This window comes from Camellia sinensis, chromosome 7, assembly GCF_055761805.1.
Source record: "Camellia sinensis isolate YWXY chromosome 7, ASM5576180v1, whole genome shotgun sequence".
Classification (NCBI taxonomy): Eukaryota; Viridiplantae; Streptophyta; class Magnoliopsida; order Ericales; family Theaceae; genus Camellia; species Camellia sinensis.
In genome coordinates this window covers 71676455-71703591 of record NC_138967.1, presented here as the reverse complement: position 1 = coordinate 71703591, position 27137 = coordinate 71676455, and the positions used below count along the sequence as shown (strand labels likewise).

Genomic DNA, 27137 nt, shown 5'->3' with positions numbered 1-27137 from the left:
TAGGAGGACTCTACATGGAGAAATAAGAGTCCTACTAAGGTTGTGCCACGCGGAACTTATAAAAACTCATAACATCACCTATGGAGAGGTAACACAACTTTGATTCCTGAATTCACAGAACTTTTGTGTTTATTGTCTATTATGCTGACTTAGGCATCGAAGGGGTTTCTGGCACACACCCGCCAGTTAGCTCGCGTTTGTGTTCTCAGGTGGCAAAGCGACGACGTTTCGAGGAGCGCAAGTTTGATCAACAGGATCATACGAGAAGAATTATTTCGTGCTCGTATAGTATACTAATTGGTGCATGTAACACCACTGAATTAAAATAATGTTATATACACCAATTAGTGTACTAATTGATGATGTAATAACTAGTGTACTAATTTTAGTATCAATTGATACTAATAAAAATTAATTATGAATATTAATTAATACTAATTAATAATTTTAGTATTAATTGAGACTAATTAAGAAATTGATACTAATTAATTTTATAATGGAAAAAAATTGTTACAATAATGCTTCTATTACATTTTTGTTAAATGTATCAATTTTTATATTAATTGATACTAATTAATACTAATTATATTAACTTTTATGAATGAAATAATTTTTTAAAATTAAAACTGAAAAAAAAAAATGACAAAATTATCATTTTTATATTATATAAGGGTAAAAAGGATAATTATACAATAAAAAGTTATTTAACAGCTTATCAACTAAACACTACTCTGCTGCTTAAATCCATAATCTTACAACTATACCAAACAAATTAACAACTTATATTCACAGTTATAAATTATAATTTATTAAATTATCATCTATAATCACCTTTTCACCTCTTTACCAAACGGAACCAGAGTCAAAAACACGCCCCGACCATCTTGCAGCACGGTATTGCGCCAAACACCAACCCCACTTCAAGGAATGTTACGAACAGCGTCTCTTTTAATCATTTAAATTTATCATTTTATAGCATCAGTCCACTTGAAGACAATAACACCCCCACACACACATTCACTTTGTTTGGTTTGGTTTGAATTTTTTAAAAATATTTTTTAAAAATTTTTATATTTTTATTTTTCATATTTTTTTATTTTTGTTAAATTTTTTTAATATTTTAAGTAATATTTTTAGTTTTTAGACACACTTAATATAAATATATTTAAAAAGTATAATTTTTATAAAACCAATCTTTAAAAATTCATTAAATACAAAATATACAATATATATGTATATATATATGAAAATTTAGTATATTTTTTATATTTTTGTATATTTATTAATTTTTTCAAATATTTTACTTTTTAGATACATGTAAGTAAGATGTATCTAAAAAAATTGCTGAAAATTTTAAAAATATTCACTAAAAATTAAAAAAATATATATGAAAAATAAAAAATTCAATTTTTCAAAAATTTAATTCAGAAAACTCAAATCAAACATACTGATTAATATTTCTAGATTCATTTCTTTCTTTTTTTTTCTCTTCCCCCTTAATTTATAATTTTGGATATTGGTTACGTTTCCTTTTTAATGGGTTCCTTGCCAGCCAGAAAATAGCAAGAACCAATCTACATCGCATCTTCAAATTCAAACACTCAAGATTCTTTTATATCCCCCCGTGAGCACTCTCACCAGACACAGCAAAGCTCTCTCTCTCTCTCTCTCTCTCTCTCACATATATATGTATATATGGAAATAATTCCAAAAGCCACTCATCTTTACCAAATATATAAGGAAAGGAAAGCAAAACCCAATTAACCCATTAAGTTTCTAAATCCCAACACTTTGGAAACTATGCAATTCTTTAGCCATTGATACTCTCACACCTATATATGTTACAGTAATTCTTTTCCTACACTCAAAAAATCACATTCATTATTGTGACCTCCAACAACCTCTGTTTCTTTCTCCAATGGGTAGTTTTTCTTGTGTTGCTACACTAATCCTGCTGTTTGCACTGCCGAATCAAATACATGGTAGGATTGGAACGAACGGCTGTGATGTATTCCAAGGGAGTTGGGTATATGATGAATCGTATCCACTGTATGATACAACAAAGTGTCCGTTCGTAGAGAAAGAGTTTGATTGCATAAACAACGGTCGTCCAGACAAAGACTACCTCAAATACAGATGGCAGCCCTCTTCCTGCTATTTACCAAGGTACTATTCTCGAATCTTTTCTCACTCTTTTCTGCTATTATTATTATTATATTATTGTTAGTGTGCGTAATTTCATATTTAATGGAGACTAATAAACACAATAATAAAGAGTTGCGATATAGTCACAGTAGATGGAAGTGTTACGGGTTTGGCTAGCATAGTAAATAGATATATAAATTTACTTATTTTAATTAACGAAATAGCTTTTGATAGAACCACGTAGAGAAGAATAATTTATAATGAGAGTTAAGGTATGGTTCGGTTTAATGTTAATATGTGCAATTCAAATAAATAATAATATTATAATATGTATTGGTTACGCCGTGAGAATTAAAATCTCCGTGAGAAGCAACTTTTTATCTCAATTTGATGTTATTCATGATTTTGTGATTACACTGATGTGTACTTTCTCCCTTCCAAATTGTATGACTATTTCATGACATCCTAAAAAAATATTTATTTATTCAATAAGACATTATTAACGAGATTTTGAAATATTTTAATTTATAAGAAAATGATTTTTTTATAAAATATATTATTTAGTGACCCAACTAAAAGACATGCCTAAAGTAGACCAGCAATTTGCGATGGAGCGAGTATTGTAGAACATAAACAAAAATTTTAAAAACAAATAAATAAATAAATAAATTTTATTGACTTCTCAAGTTATAGAAAAAATTTAGGATGTATCACGGTTTTAATATAATTATATTGAATTAATTCAGATAACATTTAAATCCCTTTTCATCAATAATTTATTGATTATATATATGTATTAAAAAAATGATGTTATCATCTATTTTACAAGAAAATATATACTTTATGTTATTTATTTTTGTATTTTCGCATTTAATAATATTAAAAAGAAAATCAATATAATTATATCAAAATTTATAATTTATAAATTTTGTTTTTCCAAATCTCAATAGAAATTTATCTTTAAAAAAAAATACTTTACAGCTGACCTCAGAGGTTTTCATCTTTCAACTTTGACGTTAAAAGTTAGGTTTAATTTCAGTTTTACCTTTTGAATTATTGTTAATTTTTTTATTTGGTATGTCAAAATATCAACTTTATCTTATTTAATTGTTAAAAAAAATTATTTCAGTTTATATGACCCGATTGAAAACAGTAATAGTGGAAAACTAACTTAATGGGCAAAAAAGTAATTGTACAATTTGCACAACCTATTTGATTGTCTTCAATTGGATCACACTACTTAAATTAATCTACATAGATGAAATCAGTAGTGTAACAATGAAATTGAAAAAAATAATAATAACAATTTATAAGATAAAGGTGAAATTAATTCTAAAATAAAGGTCAACTTCATTTTATTCTTTTGTTTTAAAATGAGATCAAACAAAAAATAAAACATATTTTCATTTCTAGTGTTATTAAAGGCGATAAGCACAAAGCCTAGACGCATGGAAAAAGGAACGGGTTTCATTAAAGGAAGGCTCATGTAGACAATAAAAAATAGATAATTTATTATAAGAAAATAATTCAAGATAAATGAAAGGTAATATTAAACATTTTAAAACATAAATACTCACAAATATCAATATTTTATCATAGACAAATAACTCAAGATTGTACATAAATACAATCATCTAATACATAAATCATAAATATCTGAAAATAGCGACGAAATCAATGTCTTACAAGATAAGCATAGACAATGAAAAAGAGAATGAGGAGATGAAAAAGAATAATAGCAAAAAAATTTTTTGATCGGCAAAAAGAATAATAACAAATGTTAGTCTAGTCGAAGAAAAAGCTCTATCCAACCGATATCTTTGTATAATTAGGGTTCAAAAAGTGTTGGATTGTAATATATATTTAAGGGTTTAATCCCTCCTAGCAAGATGTGAGCAAAACAATAATAATATTAAGTGAAATCAAATATTATAATTATAATGAATAAATATTTTAAAAGAAACGTACAAGTTAGGTATTTTGAGCCTAAATCCAAAGCACATGCTTCATGCATTTTTATAAGGCTTGTTTTACATTATCTAACTTGAGATGTTTCGAAACGCACTTGTTACATCTTGATAAGCCTTGGGCCTGGACGCATGCTTAAACGGGCCTTTAATAACACTGTTCCTTTTTATAAATAAACACATCAACTATAAAGTGCTATATATGTATGATGTTCCAACTCAAATTTAACTAATCAATCAGTATGAGCCAATCGTACTGCAAAATTATCAAAAGATGACCTAGATTTTAGCACATCCAATCACACTGAATAATAATACATTTGTAATTATTGATAACCCCTCTACATTTTCAAACCATTAATTCAAATGGTCCACTTTTTGTTTCTTTCTCACATGCTTTCATAGACTTTTTTTCATTTTTTTTTTTTAATCATTTACACCACAGTAAAACAATCATAATAAATGACACACAAATAGAATGTAAGGGAAATTGCAATTAAGTGAAAATTATAATTTTTTCTAGGAAAATGCATAAGACTCCCAATGGGGTGACCCCCACCACCCCACTGATTTTTGATTGGTCCATAACTGTTTTTTTTTTTTTTTTTTTTTCATTGACAACCCCCCACGTGGAAGTGGGGGTGCTAGGGTCTCCAGCATTACCGTTTTTTCTATAACTTTGATGCACAAAAATATATATATACTAAACATAAGAAACTTTTTTATTAGGGACACACAAAATTTATACTATTATTATTTTTCAGTGTTCTATTGAAATGCAATTTCAATAAATGTATAACAATATTTGCAGAGCAATTGCGTGCACAAGATGGCATGAGATAAGTAGTAGCCCCACTCCAAACCCAAGGCTTTATTTTCTTGTGGACGCCCAACCCAATTTCGTTTCTCACCATCCAAACACTGGCCAATCAAATGGAAAGATAATGCTATACAAATCTAAAATTTAAATTAAAACATTTGTTGTTGTACTTCATAATTATAAATATGTCACTGTTGTATTATTCTAGATATACTTTATCTATATAAATTTTGTTTATAAATCACTTCTTTGATGGATTTCGATATACAAGTTCTCTAAAAAAATGTATACCATATGCATGTTATTAAGTATTTTTTTTAATAAATTTTATGATAAATATTACGTAATCATTGGTTAAATTATTACAATTTAAAATTCAAAAATAAAAAATGCATAGAATAACTATAAAAATTATTCGTTATAAAAGTTTGTAATATGGAAATGTTTAAAAAAAGTTACAATAACACAAATACATATAATATTATTAAAAACATGTAATTTTATTTTTGAATCACAAATTATCATAATTTTATTAAAAAAGCACATAACATTTATTAGAGAAATATAAAATATTTATTATATAATAAAATGCATATAATAATATATGAGTGTATACTTATGGGTTATTAATTTCATATCATAATATGGGATCAACTTTGTTACAATGTTGCTTTCAATACACTTTATAAATGAGTTGGAGAGTTTTTCGTTTACATTGTTGGGTCACTTCCATGAAATGGGGGTCCTACGACTAAGACCAGGATTTGATGTTTGATCTACTTTTTCATGTATTCTGTATAGGTTTAACGGTGCAGATTTGTTGATGAGATTGAGAGGAAAACGCCTCATGTTTGTAGGAGATTCTCTGAGTCTCAATCAATGGCAGTCATTGACTTGCATGCTTCATGTGGCTGTACCGCACGCCACCTACACCTTACAAAGGACTGAAGGCCTCTCTACCTTCACATTTCCGGTGAGTTTATCACTCCCTGCTTGTATTGAGAAGCTCTTCACCATATTTCATCTCTCAGTATCCCTATATCTCTTTTGTGGTTCTAACTCTGATACATTGATGATTCGAAATATCTATTTTCTACAATTATACATTACAACATATAAGAGTTTTAATGACCAAATATTCGAGTCTCTAAAAGTGAAAATTTTGTTACAAATGACATTTAGGGAACAATTTTCTATCGTCATGAAAATAGTCGCTAAAAGATCGTCTCGAAAAGTCAAAAATAATACTTTTTAGCCACAAAATTTTGAAAAAGTCACTAATAAATAGACTTTTAGGGACAAAATAATTTAGTCTCAAAATAATTTATTTTTTGAGACAAAAAATTTAGTCTTAAAAGGATAATAATTCGTCACTAATGTCTAATTTTCGTTGCTAAAAATATAATAACGACACTTTTTGTAACAAAAATATCTGGTTCCTAAAAAATAATTTTGTTTCTAAATTTTGGTTTCTAAAACCTTAATTTTGTGGTGATAATTATAAAAAATAAAAAATAAAAAATAAATAAATAAAATCGCTTTTTATTTGATAATGGATGATTTAAGTTTATAATTATATTTATCATTTATTTCATAAAACAAAATATGATTATTCTTGTGCTTATAGATATCGGATAAAAATAATTTTTGTATGAACGACTTTTATTATTATCGATATAGGTCTGAATATTCACAAGAGGGATATGGATAAACATAGAGAGATGAAGATTGGACGGGGAGCTCATCCCCTCTTGATATGAACTTTTTATTATTTTATTTATTAATATTTATATTTATTTTAATTTTTTGATAGGCTCATCATATGCATGCATGATGATGATGAATGTATTTTTGTGGCTTGTTTGGAAGTAACCAATTTGTGGAATATATCACCTATATCATATGTGTCGGTTGAATGAACAGAACAAATATAGAAGCATAGGATGCATGTCATCATTTGTAGAAAGTCATAAAAATAAGATAACAAATATAACCAACCAACCCATTACTGGCTTCCACCCAGTTCCGTTTATTTTATTTTTGGTAAACACCTAATTCTTTGGATAAATTATATTGAAAATATAATAAATTTCATAAATTTAGCATAATTTTTTTTTTAATAAGGTTGAAACGATCAAACACAATACAAAGAGCAGTGACTGCTACCACTAATTTTGAAGTACTAACAGCTCTAATAAGTTAGAAAATAATAACAAAAAAAAAAGATACAAAGCCAAAACATCTCATCGTGTAGAACCCACACCAATATGAGAGCTAGTAGAGCTCTTAGACTAGCTCTTAGATTAGTGGTCTAAAACATTTTCCTAGTACAAAAGTGTATAAACTAAGAGTAGATAAACCTCGGGCTGGACTTGCACTATATAACAAGAGGATATGTATCATTTCAAGTCCAACTTGGCTTGGCCCAGCCCGGCATCGACATTATCTAGCCATCCGAAACTAGCTCTAAAAAAATTCAAATTCCAAACCTACCCATTTAACACAATATATATAAACTATTAATTTGTATATTTTATTTTTTTTCTTGAATGGATATTAATTATTTAGATCACTTTATTTACAACAGCGCTGGGACCCCAGTGGGAGTGACCCCTAGGACCCCACCTCCACGTGGGGGGCTGTGAGAGCAAGACTAAAAATAAAATAATATTGAGCCAATCAAAAAACAGTGGGGGTAGTAGGGGGTCTAAGTCTTTTTCCTTTTATTTATTATTTGAATCTAGAACATTGACAAAATTCATTAATAAAATATTTTTTTAGTAAATATTTTAATTTAAGCCCTAGAAAGAAATATATATATTTTTTATTTTTTTATATTTTTTTACATTATTTTATGACTAAAATAATATAAAATTATAATTAATATTTTATAAATGAGTAGGCCAGCCTAAGTTACGCTAGAATTCCTTATCCCAAGCCCAGTGGAATATTAAATGGGTACAAAATCTTAGCCTAATCCAGTCTTATGGGCAAAATAATTTTTTCAAACCCTAAAAATATTAGGTTGGGTGGACCATTGGACCAATGATTACCCCTAGACAAAAGAATAAATAAGGACAACATTTTAATATAAAAGAGATATCAATATCATTTTTGCATCCATGTAACTATTGAATTTTTGTCAATATCATCTCTCGTGCTCTCTCTCTCTCTCACATAGAATAAAGAAAAGGGAAAAAAATGAATAAAGTCATTTTAATGTTTAAACAATTTTTCTTTTTACAGATTGATAGGTTAAGGTGACAAAAATATAGCATTTTTAAATTAATAGGGGTAAAGTGATGTTAAGTTATAGTAAAGGGGTAAAGTATAATTTATCCTATAATTGAAAGGGTATTTTCATCCCCAAGGTTCATATTGAAAAGTGTTGCAATTTTTTGTTTAGAGACAAAGTGACAAAAGATAATAATTGAGGAGAGTAAAATGTCATTTGCCCCTTTTTCTATTAGTTCAACAAGAGCGTGTTTGATTGAATTCCTAATCAAATACCCTATTGGATCAATCAAATACCCTATTGGATTGAGACACTACAACAAAGTTAAGTTTTTAAAAACAAAAATTTAGAGATAAAATCACCTCCTAAAATATTTTAGTTATTAAAAGTGTCATTTTAAATTTAGGGGAGAATTACACCATTAGTCCATGTAGTTTAAACCATCACTTTAGTCTCCATAGTTTCAATTTGAATAATTTGATCCTTAAACTTTTAATTTATTATAATATAGTCCTTCCATTACTTACCATTAGTAGAACGAAAAACTGTGTAAAATTAGAATGATCAAAGTGAAATTTAAAACAAACTACATACAAGGACCATCGGTGTAATGTACTTATTACACTAATGGTGCTTGTAGTTTGTTTTGAATTCTACTTTAGTCTCTCTAGTTTTTCATGTGATTTTTTTCATTCAAAATGTTGACAACAACATGACGAATGGGTCATATTGCAACAAAGTTCAAAGTGTAAGAATTAAATTGTTCAAATTAAAACTATAAGGACCAAACTGAAATTTCCCTCAAACTAGAGCGACCAATGGTGTAATTTATCCTAGTGTTAGTGACAAAATTGAATATTTAGTAATAAATCACTATTCTTTGAGAACCAAAATTTTGGTCTACAAAACACTACAAGAAAAAGCACATTTGGCGACTAAATTTTTAGTCGCCAAAAGTCCATTTTTAGTCGCCAAAAGTCGACTTTTCACTTTCCCCAATTAAATATTTTAGTAGCCGGTTTTGTCGCGAATACATGGTCGCCGGAGGTATTGGTGACCAAAAAAGTTTTACTCGGCAAAAAACAGGTCTTTAGCGACCAAAACTTTTGTCGACAATAGTCAATTACATTTTTAAAAATTATACATTTAGCGACTAATCTTTTAGTCGCTAATAGTGAATTATTTTTTTTTATTTATACATTTGCCGACTATTTTTTTCGTCGCCAATAGTCGAGCTTTTGGCGACTAATTCCATTTTAATCGCCAAAAGCATATTTTAGGGAAAAAGAAAATTACCCTCTGCTGGTCCCAAGTTTCAAACCACCAACCTCCTACATTTTAAACCTTTACCAACACACTCTTCCCACTATGCCACTACAAGATCACATGAATATAAATGTAACATATATTATTTATATAGTATATTGACCGGTATTAAAACAAAACTATATATATATAAATAATTATTTTTATTTAATATAATTTATGTAAAAAATAAATTATTTACTAAAAAAAATAGGAGACCATTTTTGGCGACTAAATCTGTTTTTTAGTCGCCAATTCTATACTTTTTGGCTACTAATTACTTTTTTGTCGCTAAAGAATTAATTCCCGCCTAAAACCTCCACTTTTGGCGACTAAACTGAATTTTAATCGCCAATTGTTGACTTTTAGCTACTAAATATTTTTTAGTAGCCAAAAAAGTTTCACTTTTGGTTACGAAATTTTTTTTTTGTCGGTAAAACATGTATAATCGGCGACCAAACTATTTTTTAGTCGACAAAACCTATACTTTTGGCTACTAAATGTTTTTAGTCGCCAAAAACGTTGACTTTTGGCTACTAAAATTTTTTTAGTCGCTAAAACCCATTTAATCGGCAACTAAACTGATTTTTAGTCGCCAATAACTATACATTTGGCTACTAAACTGTTTTAGTCGCCAAAAGTCTTCACTTTTGGCTTTTAATTCCATTTTAGTCGCCGAAAGTGCTACTTTCAGAGACGAAATTTTTTTTTTAGTCGCCATTTGTACTTTTTGTTGTAGTGAAATAAACCTTTTGACATGAAAATCCTATCCCATAAAAATGCATTTACTAGCGATATTTTAAAAATTGCTGCTAAATGTCTTTTTTTTTAAATAAAAAATAAAAAATAATCGGAGTGACATTTTTAGTGACGTCTATCGTGATAACAAAAATTGGCCTCCTAATATTAACCAAATTAATATTATGATTTAATTTGTAATTTGCATGATGCTTGCAAATTAATTAACCAAAAAGAAATATTCATACATCCTTGTTGAAACAAAAAATTTGAAGGGAATTTTGTTTCTTATTTTATCTTGCTATAGAGAAAATATAATGGAAATAAGTGATCAACTTTTAGTTCTGAATATCATTTATTATTGGGCAAATTATTCTAATTGTCCCTGTATTTTGGTCTTTATATCATTTTAATCCTTACAATTTCAATTGACTCGATTTTGACCCTGAATTTATAATTTTGTCTCAATTTAATCTAATGTTTTACAATTGCTAGCATTTTTCAATGAAAAATATGTACATAAGTGACATGTTATGCTTTTCAAGGAAAAATAAATTTATTTAACTTAGTAAGTTAACTTAACCAATTTAGTGATAATTTTCCATCAAAACAATAACGGCGTTATCAATTGGATTAAATTGACACAAAATCTAAAATTGATGATCAAAATTGAGCTAATTAAAAGTGTATGGACCAAAATGACACAAGAGACAAAATGTAGGGACTATCCGTATAATTTTCCTTTTATTATTCTCTTTTTCATAATTTCTTTAACTTTTAAATTTAATATTGTTATAAGTTGGTGGAAAATCATGAAAGAAATTAGTTTCCCTTTCATTTTCATTGTATCACAATATAGTATCATTAACAATGTCCATAATAGTAATTATAGCATCAAAAAAAGAAAAAGATATAGTAATAATAGAATCACCAACATGGAAGATAAAGCTCAGAACATGTATTCAATGATAAGGTATTTGAAGTCAAGATGTTATAATAACATTCTCTCTCTCTCTCTCTCTCTCTCTCTCTCTCTCTCTCTCTCTCTCTCTCTCTCTCTCTTAAATACTAATACTACTTTGATATTGATTGCATAATAGTTATGGTTTCAAAATAGAACATATGCATATTGAAGGAACAAAAAAATATCATTATTCTGCTCTTATTGCCACAAAGCTTGTAAAATGAATTTTACGGGAGTAATTCTACACTCACTATCTTTTTATACCACTTTCAATATATTATCTCATGTCTAAACATATCATTTGACATAAACATGAGTAATGAAACTCATTATATCAATGATGGATTGACACATGAAACGATACATTGAAGGTGGTATAAAAAGAAAATAAAATTGTAGCACTATCGACACCTTATAGTACTTATGAAGCACTCTTCACTGAACATAATGGAAATAAAGATAAAAACTAGTTGTACTTGAGTTTCTTATTCTTTGAAATCTTGATAATGATTTTCAATAATTTTCTTTGTTATGATTTCGGATCATAAAAGAAAAATGTCACAAAACGGTCAAGTCACTGTAAGAATAGTTTCCCACCAAAGAAAAGTTTAAAAGGCGTTAAATGAAGATATGATCCACACATCAAATAACAGGACAACGTCTCACTCACATGTTTTGGAATTTATTTATCATATTGTATTGTATATATAAAAAAATTTATAAATGTTTATAACCTAGGTTCATTATCAATAATCATTGAACCATTGGTGCTTTACAATCTTCATTTTTATCTTTGTGTGTGCTTGCATGCAGGCGTACAATGCTTCAATTATGTTCTTACGCAATGCTTTTCTTGTCGATATCACGCTCGAGAAAATCGGATTAGTTCTAAAACTTGACTCAATCCAAAGTGGTACAATATGGAAAGGAATGGACACATTGATCTTCAATACATGGCATTGGTGGCTTCACACTGGCAGGAAACAACCGTAAGACTAGTTTATATATAGGACATGGTTTTATACACATCTTTATATATTTATATACTATTTTTTTCACAAATTACCTTCAGTGTGTTTGATTTCAATTTTGTGAATTCAGTTTTCTGAAAATTGAGTTTTTTGTTTTTAGTGAATATTTTTAGAATTTCAAGTAATTTTATTATTTTGTTAGATACACCTTATTTAGATCTATCTAAATAATAAAATATTTGTGAAAAAATATATTGAATTTTCATTTTTTTTTGTATTTTTGGTATTTAGTGAATTTTTTAAGGATTTTTTTTGTTTACAAATATTATACTTTTTAGGCGTATTTATATTAGGTGTATCTAAAAATTTTTTTTAAAAAATACTTAAAATATTTTTAAAAATTCAATGAAGATAAAAAAAATACGAAAAATAACAAAAATAAAATTTTTTGAAAAGTGAATTCTAAAAACTGAAACCAAATAGTGTGATTAATATTTATATTTTATCTCCTAGTGTCATTTTGGTTCTTGTTATTTGAATCGTATAAATATGTCCTTTAGTTTTGCACATTGTATATTGTTAACGAAAAATGGTCATGTGATTCTCATATGTCCATTATTCACAGGAAAATGGGAAATTAAAAGGATTTAGCTTTGCCTCTCTGTCTCTCTCTCTCCTTTACTTTCTTCTTCTTCTTCTACTACTTCTACTTCTTGCTTTTCCATTTTCTTTCTCTAAAACACATACGAATAACCATTGTCACCATTTGCAACCTTCTTCTTCCTCTTTACTACTTGAGCCTCCTTCTTGGCAAATCAGTCTACCACTAAACTCTGACCCCAATCACCATAATCACAGTGCCCTGTTTCGTCTCCCCTATCTCTCATGCATATAACCCATTTTCCCATCTACACAAAAAATTCACCAAGACCTTCTAGCAAAGCTATTTTAATGATCCTTATGCCACCACTGTTAGGTCCCTTAGTCTTGTCAATCCCGTGAATAAACATGTTTTATCGAGTTGTAATTTTCCTAAATTTGTTGTCTTGCTCGCTCGAGCGAAGGAGTTCTCGCTCGAGTGAAAGCTGCTTCTAAAAAAAAAAACCTGAAAAGGATGATTGTACACTCGAGCGTAGGTAGCGTGGCTCGAGCAAAGCCGCTTAAAGACAACATGCGTATTTGGTTCCTCGCTCGAGCGAGAGAGTCTTCGCTCGAGCGAGAGAGTCTTCGCTCGAGCGAGAGAGTCTTCGCTCGAGCGAGCTTCGCTGCCCCGGTTTTCTATAAATACTTGTTTAAGTCCAAATCTAGGATTACGTTTTTGAGATCTTCTTTAAGGTAGTTAGGGTTTTCATTTGGGGTTGTTCACTAGTTTTCCTTGATGATTTGATTGAGTATTAAACTCATGTTTTCATAAGCACACATCAAGGAGGTTGATTGTTCATATTCAAAAGTATTCTTCTACGGTGGAATCCGGAGATTCAGGCGTGGAGTATCAAAGGAGTTTGATACTGTACATGATCGTTGATTCAACAATAGAAGTTGTGGATTCAATTTCAATCTAATCAATTCCGAGACGAAGGTTGCGGTGAAAGATATACAGAAGATTTGAATATTTCTTTCTTCAGTAGTGGATTGATAAGTGGTGTTTCGCCCGTGGTTTTTTTATCACAATTGAAGGTGCTTCAATTGTGATTTTTTCACGTAAAAATCATTTGTGTCAATTTATTGTTTTTCAAAAACAACAATCTAAATCACTTTCGTAAGTGCTTGATGGTTTAGATTATGTGTTTTAATTGATTAGGAATTGTAATAATTAAATCTTGATCTAATCACGAATCACTTAGGTTTTTCAACCACAAACATAGTATTTATCCTATTTTTTGTTGATATATATAAATAAATAATTCATATATGAACATATTTTTATATGCGGGTCTGTATGTATGTTTTGTGTGTAATCAATAATCCAATGTAGAACACCAACAGTATAACCTGCATATAGCTTTGTTTATCAAACAAGACCACCCATCTTATTACTTTATCTGACCCTAACAAACAATTTCCACCCTATTTTCTTGTATTATTCAGCCCATATATGACCATCTTCGACCCACCACCTTTACATGACCTATGGCAAAAACCCAACACAATACACAAAATTCAACTCACGATTCTCTTTGTATATATATAAAACACATACATTTGTATATGTTTATATGAATATACCAAGATAATGACAAGAATGTGGTGGCTTAAAAGTAATAGTATTAGGACTTTGATGGTACTAGGCCTTAGGTTGAATCACAGTGAATTGGTACTCAATTAATCAATTACCATGTGCCTTTAATTTTCTTACTTCGGATTTCATTTATGAAAATAGTCTTAGAGATGATTTAAATCGTTGAAGTTATGTGTGCATTAATTGAGAAATATTATAAAAGGTATAAATAACCATCACTAGAAGAACAAGGAGGTTGGTAGAGTAGTGTTTATGTAGTTATGAGTAGTGCGAGTAGAGCTACAATGCTACAACATAGAAGCAATTATTTTGATACGTTCTTACATTGTTGGAGAGAAAGAAAGTGTAGAAGAGAGAATAAGAATACTAAGACAAATTGCTTAACAATCAATTCTTATCGCAGCCATTGATCTGGTTAATGTTCTCTCATATTCTCTCAAACTTATTTTTGTCACTTCCTAAGCGCAAGTAGTGTCTGTGATATTTGTGACGAACCTTGTACTATTAATCAATTTGGTTGTCAACTATTTGTGATGAACCTCGTAGACAACTGCTTCCAATCTTTTACTAACCCTGAAGGGAGCTTTTCAAACCACTCTGAAGCCACCTCTCCCAAACTAGATGGGAAGACCTTACATATTAAAATAGTAATTTCCTTTCCAGAGAAGCATGACATTCTTATACTGTTGAACATAATTGTTTGGATCTGATACATCATCCTAGGTCAGGTCTTTCATTATTGAGAACTTCTTTGGAGGTTCCAACTATTCAATCCTTCCTACAAAGGGTGACATTGGCTTGTACTCTGGAAATTTTTGCTTCTCTTACTCTTCTTTACCATGTTTCTCTCTCTATTTTTGATCAAGGAAACCTTAAAGATCTTCCTCTGTTTACCGTAGAGCTGTATTGGATGTCAATTTAAACTTGTTCAATGTGCTACATCATGAGCTATTATTTTTTTTGCTTCTTTTCAAGCTCTTGAAGTCATTCTATTCTTGCACGTTAGTCCTTGGGATTCACCCATGTCATGCTTCTTGGACTCTACTTTTTAAGAGCACCTCCATAGGCTCCATAGAATCTCCCTTTCTTATTCAATCCTCCATTCCCAACCCTAACCTCTTTGAGAGTATATCGATTGCCTTTTCTTAGCTTCCGTTGGTTTGAAATGCTCCCAAGCTTTACACCTGCAAAATAGAGATTAATGTCAGCCCCAATCATGTTGTTGACATTGCTCTCTAGAACACACAATAACACAAATATATAAAACTATAAATTTAGAATACTCAAACAAATGTACCTCAACCCTTATTGGTGTAACCCTTTATATAGGACTGCACTGCCACATTCTTAGGTATCCTTTTTCAACTAGGAATACACTTGGTTAGCAAGTATTCCTTATCTAGGTCTCCTCTTCTAATTAGATTAGGCTTTATCTTATCTAGAATCTATGTCTTATCCAACATAGGAAAGTCCGATCTCAATTAGAATTACTCAACCTAGGAATCATACTTTGACCAGGATTTGACATCTGCCCTAACCTTAACAATTCTAGTCAATCGATGTGGTACCTTAGTTCAAGATCATGCCATGTAACTGTTGTTGAAATTGGCTAATTAAACGAAACAATTACACTCATATTGCATCAATGAAATTACATAACATCAAATAAAACCATACCTTATGGATTATATTCTAGAGCATGAAAACATAAAACAAGATTAATAGGAAAAAAAAAACATATTTAATTGAAATATGAAACCAGCGAATCAAACCAAATTCTGTGTGATACCACAGTGCCCTTAAAATAGATTAGCCGCCTCACCGTGGGTGCTGGAGAAACGTCGACTTCTGTCTCCTAGGATAAGATGGCTTAAACTAGCTAACACAGAATCACCTTCTGTTAGTTTGGCAAACCAACAATGGCAGCACTCTCTCTTACACAAGAAGAATATTATACTAGTAGGCAAACTGACTATATGATTGAAAAGAAAAAACTTGTGTACAAAACCAAGGGAGATGGGTCTCCTTTTATACACCATGGGGAGAGAGAGAAGGAGCTCCAGCCATAAAGGCTAGCATTAATGGAGGCCATTACTCCTACAAAACTGCTGGAGTAATGCACACACTAATAGGAATTCAAAGTGTGAGTTACACATAATATACATATAAATGTATATACATTTCTACAACAGATTTGAGCCTACAATAAACTTTGGCCCAAAAAGAATAAGTTGGTGGACTACCAATCCGGCCCAGCCCAAACCTAACCTATTCCCTCAAGCCTCAAGACCAAGCCACAAGTTCTAAGATCCAATATCCATGATCCACGGGTCACGAACCATGGACCCAGCCCTGTCGGGGTGGGGGACGCGGCGCGTGTGTGTGGCAATTTTGCCATAACCAACTTGGACCATAGTCTTGGCCCAAGCCCATCCTTAAAGCATCCATGCCTCCCTTCCTTCGAAAAATTTGGATGCCCCAAGGGCTCTCATAATCTTGAGGCTTAAATACCCATTAAAGTTTTCCTCCACAATCAACGTGGGATTGATAGTTATACACAATTCTCAAAACCTCATTCATGAGCCTATCTTTATGAAACAATTTCTTATTCAATTCTCAATGATTTTTTGTCATTCTTTATGTGGTGTAAAGACCTTATTACAAAGAACCTAAACCCATTTAATCCCATTTCAACCAATGGTTAGGACCTTCTTTAATTTCACATTAAAGTTTACCAAAACCCATTTTTTTTCCAACAATCCCCCACATGAATAAAAATTGATCAAATCAGAAAACGGACAACGTTTACAACAAATACTTGGAAAAAGAGCACACAGACTAACCCTGCATCAGAAAAGGTAGTTGTTGGCCTTGAACCTTTCGTCGTGAAAGCCTATCGGATTAACTGGCTGACCAATAAACGTGATGTCTTGAACTGTTCTGCCATTTGTGTAAACCGAGACAATAGACCTCACATAGGAGTTAGTCCAACCATTGTTCTTGTTCTCGCTTGTATGTCCAGTATGGCCTTGGAATACTCGCCTAGTTCAGTGAGTGGCTTTAAAGAATTCAGCCTTACCAATTCTTAAAGAAGCGGCCCCACTTCACACTGACATAAGTGACCTATATAAGGTATCTCATTATACCACGGTTAACTATTCATCACTTAGGTCATTAAAAGCATTAGCTTAACCTTCTACCCCCACTGGGTATCACTATACAAAGAAATGGGCAAGAGGATTTACCTCTTCAATGACTCACCCATTACATGAAATTAGGTTGTCCCTTTGAACCTAGATCTTGAGATCTCCAGTCAACTAGGTCGAGTTTTACATTCCAGTAACATTACTAAAGGCCTTAACCTCATTCCTCTTGACGACGTTTCTACTAACTCTCGAGTTAACCCTTTGGTTAGCAAATCCACAATGTTGTCCTTAGACTTTACTTAATCTAGAGAGACAATTCCATTAGAGAGTAGTTGTCGTATGGAATTATGTCTACGACGGATATGCCTAGACTTTCCATTATACATATGATTCTGTGGCCGTCCAATCACCGATTGGCTATCATAATGAATACAGATAGCAAGCATAGGTTTCGGCCAACGTGGAATATCTTCAACAAACTGGTGAAGCCAATCAGCTTCTTCAGTTGCTTTATCCAAAGCAATAAACTCAGATTCTATTGTTGATCTTGATATACACATTTTCTTGGAAGATTTCTAAGACATGGCTACCCCTCCGAGGGTAAACACAAAACCACTAGTGGATTTGGAGTCTTTTATATCAGATATCCAGTTAGCGTCACTATACCCTTTTAGTACCGCTGGGTATCTGGTATAATGCAGCCCATAATACCGAGTGTAGCGTAAATAACCTATCGCCCGCATAATGCCTCTCCAATGAGTGGCATTTGGATTACTCGTATATCTACTAAGCCTGCTAACAAAGTAGGCTATATCCGGCCTTATAAAACTCATTAAATACATCAAACTTCCAATGACCCGAGAATATTCTAACTGAGAGACACTCTCACCATTATTCTTCGTCAAATGTAAACTCACGTCTACCAGTGTTCTAGACACACTTGTATCTGATTTATCAAATTTCTCAAGTATCTTCTCAACATAGTGAAACTGAGAAAGTACAATACCGCTAGATGTTCTGGTAATCTTAATACCTAGAATGACATCTGTAAGGCCCATATCTTTCATGTCAAACTTTGAGTTTAACAATCTCTTGGTAGTTCGAACCATTTCATCATTACTACCAACAATGAGTATGTCGTCTACGTATAGACACAAAATGACATAACCACTGTCAGTGTCTTTATCATATACGCACTTGTCACACTCATTGATTCTAAACCCATTTGACAACATCACGTTGTCAAACTTCTCATGCCATTGCTTAGGCGCTTGTTTCAAACCATATAATGACTTGACAAGCTTACAGACTTTCTTATTTTTTCCTGGAGCTAAAAACCCCTCGGATTGTTCCATGTAGATTTCTTCATCTAAATCTCCATTTAAGAAAGTTGTCTTTACATCCATCTGATGTGTCTCTAGACCACGTAAAGCGGCTATCGCAATCACCATGCGAATGGATGTAATCCTTGTCACAGGTAAATACGTATCAAAGTAATCCAGGCCTTCTCTCTGCCTGTATCCTTTGATAACTATCCTAGCTTTATATTTATCAATTGACCCATTAACTTTCATTTTCCTTCTAAAGATCCATTTACTCCCCAAGGCCTGACTACCTGGGGGTAGATCAACCAACTCCCAAGTATAGTTCTGTAAGATGGAGTCAATTTTACTTTTAATAGCTTCTTTCCATAAGGAACTTCCAGGTGAAGTCACGGCTTCATGGAAAGTTCGAGGTTCTCCCTCTAACATATAAGTCAAGAAGTCCAGGTCAAAAGACTTGGTAATCCTAGCCCTCTTACTCCTCCTTGGTTCGTCTACTTCCTCATCTTGATCATCTACTTGATCATCATCTTGATCATTATCTTGATCATTTTCAAGTTCATTCTTAGAGCTTTGATCCTCTCCTCGAGTTCGGCAAGGAAATGTGTCTTCAAAGAAAGACGCATTCCTTGACTCCATTATGGTATTCTTGTGGATATCTGAAATATCAGACTTGTGCACAAGAAACCTATATGCACTACATAGCATAAGACAAATAGATTCATTTACTAATTTAGAATAACTCAGATTCATGTATAAGATTAATTGGTTTTGGCTTCTGTGACTACATAGCATGCTATGTCTAGATCATTGTTTCAATATGAGAAAGAGGTTCATCCTTATTTGAATAAAATCGGAGCACTATGTATGTGCATGCTTCTGTTTATAATTTTCAAGATTTGTGCATTCCCTCTGAGTAGGTGTTCCATTGACTTGCTATGCATAATTACAAATTAAAAAGTTAAAATTGGTGTACTTGAGCACATTGTTTCTTATATGTCATGTGCTATTCTAATTTTTTTAGTTTAATTAGAATGGCTTTTATTCATAGATATCTAGGAATATATATGCATGCTATTGTTTTATGTGTTCTAGATTTCCTGTAGCATATAATAGTCCACTGTTATTCATGAGGAAAATAATGAGAAAAAAAAATTGGTCTACTAATTTTTCCATGTTGATTGCTACTTGTTTTTCAATTTTAATTGGTTTGATATGCCACTGATTACATATATAAATTTATGATTATAAATTCCATGTTTAGATTAGTAAATTCATTTATGTAATGGTATGTGTAATTTTGATGATCAATTTAATAGAAATGCTACTGTGTTGTTTTCCATTGGGGTCTATCATACATGGTATAAATTTTGTTTATGAAATAAAATAAAATATTATATATATATATATATATATGCTTAAGCCCATTGATTATCTAGTATAATTACCATGTTCAATAATTTTCATATACTAGAGTTATAACGGACAACGCTTTACAACAAAGACTCAGAGAGACAACACACAGAATAATCCTGCATCAGAAAAGGTAGTTGTTGGCTTTGAACCTTTCATAGTGCAAGCCTGTTGGATTTAACTTGATTAATCTACGTAAAGATTCAAAGTTCATATGTCCTAGTCTACCATGCCACAAATTGAAAGACTCAAGCATGTAAGCAGAAGAAGATGCATCTTTATTCATCTTTGGGATAACAGTCATTACATTGAGTTTAAATATACTCCTCATCATATAACCCCTACCCACATACACTCCGCTCTTGGTCCAAACAACCTTGTCAGACTCAAAGACCATGCGAAAATATGTGATGAGAAGAGATCCTAAGACAAGATTCTTACGAATGTCCGGAACATACATGACTTCGTTCAAGGTCAACTTCTTTCCTAAAGTCAACTTCAGGACCACCTTTCCTTTCCCCTCAACAATTGAGGTAACAGAATTCCCCATAAACAACTTCTCACCGTTTGTAACCAGCTCGAAAGTTGTAAATAGTTTCTTCTCGGAGCAGATGTGGCGTGTAGCCCCAGTATCAATCCACCATTCTCTTGGGTTTGAACCCACCAGATTCACCTTAGAGACAACGACAGACAAGTGCATGTCATCCTCCTCATGTGAGCACGAGGTTTGGTCTTGTATAGCTTCTTTTGCTTGTGGCAGTCACTAGCCCGATGCCTTTCGCTACCACAGTTGTAGCACTTCCCTAAGAACCGATAACCAGGTTCTTGCGGGTTGTATGCCGGCTTCTTTGCAACAACACCCCTTGGCCCCAGCTTTGAGCCCTTGTTCACAGGAGGCTTCTTCTTCACCCCAGAAGATTTTCCATGCTCAATGACATTGGCCTTCACAAATGAGGTACTGCAAATTGAGTTACACATAATATACATATAAATGTATATATATTTCTACAACAGATTTGGGCCTATAATAAACTTGGCCCAAAAAGAATAAGTTGGTGGACCACCATTCCCGGTTCGGAAGGGCGGCGCGTGCGCGCGCGTGTGGCAATTTTGCCATAACCAACTTGGACTATAGTCTTGGCCCAAGCCCATCCTCGAAACATCCATGCCTCAATTTCTTCGGAAAATTTAGATGCCCCAAAGGGCTCATGCCCTTCTCATAATCTTGAAACTTAAATACCCATCAAAGTTTTCCTCCACAATCAATTTGGGATTGATAGTTATACACAATTCCCAAAACCTCATTCATGAGACTATCTTTATGAGACAATTTCTCATTCAATTCTCAATGGTTTTTGGTCATTCTTTATGTAGTGTAAAGACCTTGTTACAAATAATCTAAACCCATTTAATCCCACCTCAACCAATGGTTGGGACCTCCTTTAATTTCACATTAAAGTTTACCAAAACCCATTTTTTTCCAACAGTAACCGACCTGCTACACCTACATTGTCCTACTTAAAAGTAATCCTAACGAAATACATAATGTTGTTAAACCATGAGTTAAGTCTGCATTGATCTAGCACAATATACTAATGTCCAATGTCTGAATAGTATAGACATCGAAACACCATAATACTGTCAAAGGACAAACAATGGCTCACACGAGATGCTTCTACAATTAGATGACTTACTCTAGTATGTGCAAACAATGGCTCCATCTACAATCAGATCCTCCACCTTACATTAATATTCCCTCCAATTTGGTCTCACGTGAGGTGTATTAGCTACTAAATGATCTACATTTTTTGTACACCACATAATTCCCCTCATTTAAAAATATGTGAGCATCATGCACTCAATATAACCACCTCCTTGTTAAATGAGTATTTGGATTTAAACTTCCCATGAACTATTGGACAATTTTAATAGAAATCAAATAACTTTGGGGACTAAAATGAGAAAAATTAAAATATTGGGGAACAAAATTACACAAATCGCATACTTTAAGGTGTATTAGTGTGATTAATCCTAAATACATTGTGTAAAATTAAAGGACATATTTGTTGCAATTGAAACTGTGGAACCAAATTAACACAAGAGACAAGATACTAAGGCCTCATTTGGCAACCGACCTTTTTAGTCAAAAAGTCAAAAAATTACTAAATTAGCCAAAAAGCCAACAACTCATACCAAAAAATCAAAGATTCTCTTTTCTCTCTACTTTTTGCATATCTTTTCGTAAAAAGTCAAAAAGTCATCCCAAACATACTAGTTTTTTTTAGCTCATATTTTAGCCAAATAACTAAAAAGTTACTAAATTAGCCTATTCCCAAACGAGGCCTAAGACTATTGTTGTAATTTGTATGCATTTTTTTTTTTTTATTGTAAACCATATGTGGTCCTATTTTTTGTGTGTTGTAGATGGAATTTTATTGAAGGAGGAGGAGTTATACACAAAGACATGGATCGTTTGGTTGCATATGAGAAAGCATTGAATACGTGGGCCAGATGGGTAGAATTGAACGTGGATCCTATTAAAACTAAAGTCATCTTCCAAGGTGTATCTCCGGATCATGCCAAGTAAGTTTATTATTAAGAAAAAATACATTGTCACAACAAGTACATTAGTCATCTTAATTGTATGCTATGAGCATTAAGTCTAATAAGATTGGCACCATCCTTAAAAATTAGCAAATACTATTCTATATAAAAAGTAGTGCAAAAAAAGAAAAAAAAAAGAAGGCATAACTCATATATATTTAGACAGTAATACAAATTGAAAACCCTTCACAATGCTATCCATCTTCACTATGACAATGAATACATAAGACTTGATTGAAAATTGACGGGGGAAAAGAGAAAAATGCTCAAAAAGCTTAATTTTAAACTTATTTAAGGGTTGGTTTGGGAAGTGAGTTGACTTTTTGGCTTTTTTATTTTTTGACTATTTTAGCCTGAGCTAAAAAACTTGGTTTGGGAAGGGCTTTTTGATTTTTTGAATTTTTTGACTTTTTTTTGTGAGAAAATAGTGTAATAATTATGAGTTGAATGTGATGTTTTGTTTGTTATGACTAAAATAGCATATTTTATCTTTTGTGACTAAAATAGCATATTTAGTAGATTATGTTGTGAGTTAGTAAGTAAAAGTATTATCCTTTTTGAAGGGTGTATGGCCTTTTAAGCATATAATAAATTTCATTTTAACATCTAATTTTTTAATATAAAATATGACTTACCTACCGAATAAAATAAATTAAAAAGAAAAATGAAGCTCCTAGCCTTCGTGGTAGACAAATGTGAAATAGTAGGCCTAGAACATGTCTAAGAACTCATCCATGGTAAGTGGTGTTTATTTTATAGAGGTAGAAGGTCCTTTTGCAATTGAAGAAGTATCAATACTAACAACTCAGCCTAAAAGTCATTTCACTAACAAAACTCGACTGCTTTATTAGGTTTATTGAGATGAAATGGAATTGTCATTTCTTGAACTCCTCCATGAAATGATTAGTTCCTGACAATGATAAATAATAATTCTAGTTGTAATATATTTTTTATTATTTTTTAATCAATCAAATATAAGAATCAATATATTAATAAAATGATTATTCATTTTATTTTATTCTAATAAACTAAATACTAGCTAGGTTGGTTGGTTGGTTGGTTGGTTGAGTAGAGAACCATAGTTTACAATTTAGAGAAGTCGAAGAGAATTTCAGGATCTAATTGCACCAAAAGGTTGTGCAAAAATTCAATAAATTATTAGAAGGGCGTATTATACTAACAATTTCTATAATTTGAGATTCATGTCATTTTAATTCCTAATTTTTTAATTGTGACACATTTAATCTTAAATTTTAAATCTGGTTTCAAATAAGAAAAATTGAAAATGTCATTACTCAATTTTAAGAGCAAAATCATCAATTTAATAAAATATAAACTAATTTAACAAAAATAAATATCAAAAACATATTTTTGAATTTTTAAAAATAATTGCTACCCACCAAAGATAAAATTATGTAAAATTCAAAAATCTTTTAGACATTTTTTTTTACCAAATTAATTTTTATTTTGTGTTTGGATGATGATCATATAATAGATAGTTAGGCTTCTAATGTGTAATCGATATATTTAATATATGAAATATTTTTAGTTTTTAATTTTTTTGATTTAATGGATTGGTTTAATAATGATATCGAAGTTGTCGCAATCTTTGACTTTTGGAATAATTTTAAATTTTATAATTTAAAATTTAAGGACAAAATTTTAAAATTTTATCATTCAAAGGGAACATATAATTTTATATTAGATGCTAACCCCTCAATCACTATGAAAGGAGTAAATTTAATATTTTTCTCATTAATTTTACTCCAATTTTTAAAGTGAATTGGACTGAACAACATAATATGAAAATTCAAAAGTAAAATTAATACAATTACAACTACAATAAATAAATTAACACAATAACAAGTCATATGGACTACTGATGTAATTTGAACCAAAAAAACCTTCCGCCTCATTTAACATATTTTAGTTATGGTAAGGTTCATTTTGAATTTTTAGGTATATAGAAAGTTGGGAAATTTTATTCTTAAAAAATATTATATAGAAAATTCCAGTGTTATTTTTTAATTTTAAAAAAAAAATCTTGATGGTGCTGTGTTTAAAGTGATTGTCCTTGAATACATGATTTTGTAAGCAATTTGGTAATGATTGTTTGGGGTAATGTTTTAAAAATCGGACCAGTAAGTGAATCAGAAAAGGAATTAGGTGAACGGTTACCAGTTTCACCGTCAGGTTGAAACAGAATCGAACAGTGACGTAATAATATATTAAAATTATATTTAAATAAAACTATAAGTAATAAAATTATAAATTAAAAAAATTAAATTATCTTAAATATTTCCCCTAATATTTTTTTTTACTAAAAAATATAATAACATATTTTAAAATATTATTAATTTTAATTTTGGAAGAGAAAATCAAATATTCAATATTCCCTCCATATGATTTTAATTCAAATAATTTGATTGAAAGAAGAGCAAAAATTTTGGAGAAATATCAAAATTTCAAATCTCCCTCCAATAAATTTGATTGAATCCCACATGAATTTCTTGAGTTTTTTTGAAACAATTTTTTTCTTATAAATATGTAGAGACTTTCACAATAATTTTAAATTCTTAATGAGATTCCTCACAAGAGGAGACTCTTGAAAAAAAGTTTCCAATTAAAATTTTCTTATAATATATATATATATATAATAATAATAATAATAATAAGAAAGAAAGAAAGAATAAAAAAAGAAAAAGTCAGAAAATATCAAAAAAAAAGTTCAAAATTTTCAATTTCATTGACCCGGTACTGGTTCACCGGTTCAACCGCCGGTTTTTCTAGTTTTCTCTAAATAGGCCGATTTTTGGCTTCGAACAGTTTAGAGGGTATATCCGGATCGAAACCCCGACCTATCGACAGTTCAACCGGTTGAACCAGCAGGTCCGATCCGGTTTTCAAAACCATGGTTTGGGGATTAGGCCATAAGATTGAACTAATATATCTTGGTCAATTGTAAAATATACTTAAATTATAGTCATTACATCATCATGTGGTTCATATTTAGTCCCATCGGCTACTTACCCCTCAAGATTAATCTTGGCTTCCTTTAAAATCAGAGGATTTGAGAATACATGAGTTACCAAAAAAATATATATATAATTCATATTTAGTTATTCCAAACAAATATAAGATACGATGATTTTCTCTACTATTCTAGGGACATTCTAAATGTGAGATAAGATACATACATGAAGCATTGATAATCACATGACTGACAGTACTATGTAATTGGGTATAATAAAAAAATGTATATTTCTTCTATATAAATAGCATTATGTAGAAATTTTTCAAAAAAAAGGTCATATTTCCAAGGGGTGAGGTGAGTGGGTTTTGATTGTAGGGACATTCCAATTTGGTTAAGATTGTATCCATTACCATTGGACTAACTAATAAAGCACTAGAGGAAAGTTAAGGTGGGGTGAGTGGAACCTAGGCTCAAAGTGTACAAAAGCCCAAAATTAATGGAAATTGTACCCATGAACTCAAAGCCCACCTTACTGTGAATTCAGTCCAGGAACAAGCCTAGTTGGTGATTAAATAGATCTTGTGGGCATCCAATTCAATGTATCTATGATTAATGGGCCTTCTTGGGCCCAACCCACTTGAACTAAGGCCTTTGAAACAAAATTAAAATTGAAAATTTTCAGTGGATCATTCAGAAAAAATGTATTACATAGTTGTTACCCTATAACTTTCTCTAATACAATTTCATATCTTATAAATCTTGCTATCTTAACATTTTTTTTTTTTTTGGGTGGTTTTTTTGTGAATTAGTGGAAGTTATTGGGGACGTCCAAATGCAAACTGTGGTGGAGAAACGGAACCCGTGATCGGCCTAACGTATCCGGGAGGTCCACATCCAGCAGAGTTGGTGCTAGAGACAGTGTTGAGGGGAATGTCAAAACCAGTGTATTTACTCAACATAACCCCTCTTTCTCAACTTAGGAAAGATGGGCACCCATCTGTGTATGGGCTAGGAGGTCACCGTGGCATGGACTGCAGTCATTGGTGCTTAGCTGGTGTTCCTGATACTTGGAATCAACTCCTATATGCAGCTCTCATTTGAAAAGTACACCATTTTATTTTACTTTAAAAAAAAAAATCAATTATTGTCATTATATTAAATAAATTTCCTTTCAATGGCTGCTTTAAAATGTTTTTGTTATTTGATTCATATATGTATACACTAGTACATTTGAGAGTGCAGATTTGGTATTGGGTGGCTTAATAAATGAAAAAAGAAAAGTTAAATTTGAAAA

General features: G+C 31.2%; 1 protein-coding gene across 1 annotated transcript; it reads left to right on the top strand.

Annotated features, from left to right (window-relative positions):
- Window positions 1-1561: 1561 nt before the first annotated feature.
- On the top strand, window positions 1562-27137 carry LOC114322480 (protein trichome birefringence-like 43). The gene is made up of 5 exons (XM_028269787.2): window positions 1562-2166; window positions 5734-5905; window positions 11988-12163; window positions 22690-22848; window positions 26653-27137. Exons 1-5 carry the CDS (start codon window positions 1919-1921, stop codon window positions 26942-26944), a joined length of 1047 nt encoding a protein of 348 aa, XP_028125588.2. The 5' UTR covers window positions 1562-1918; the 3' UTR covers window positions 26945-27137.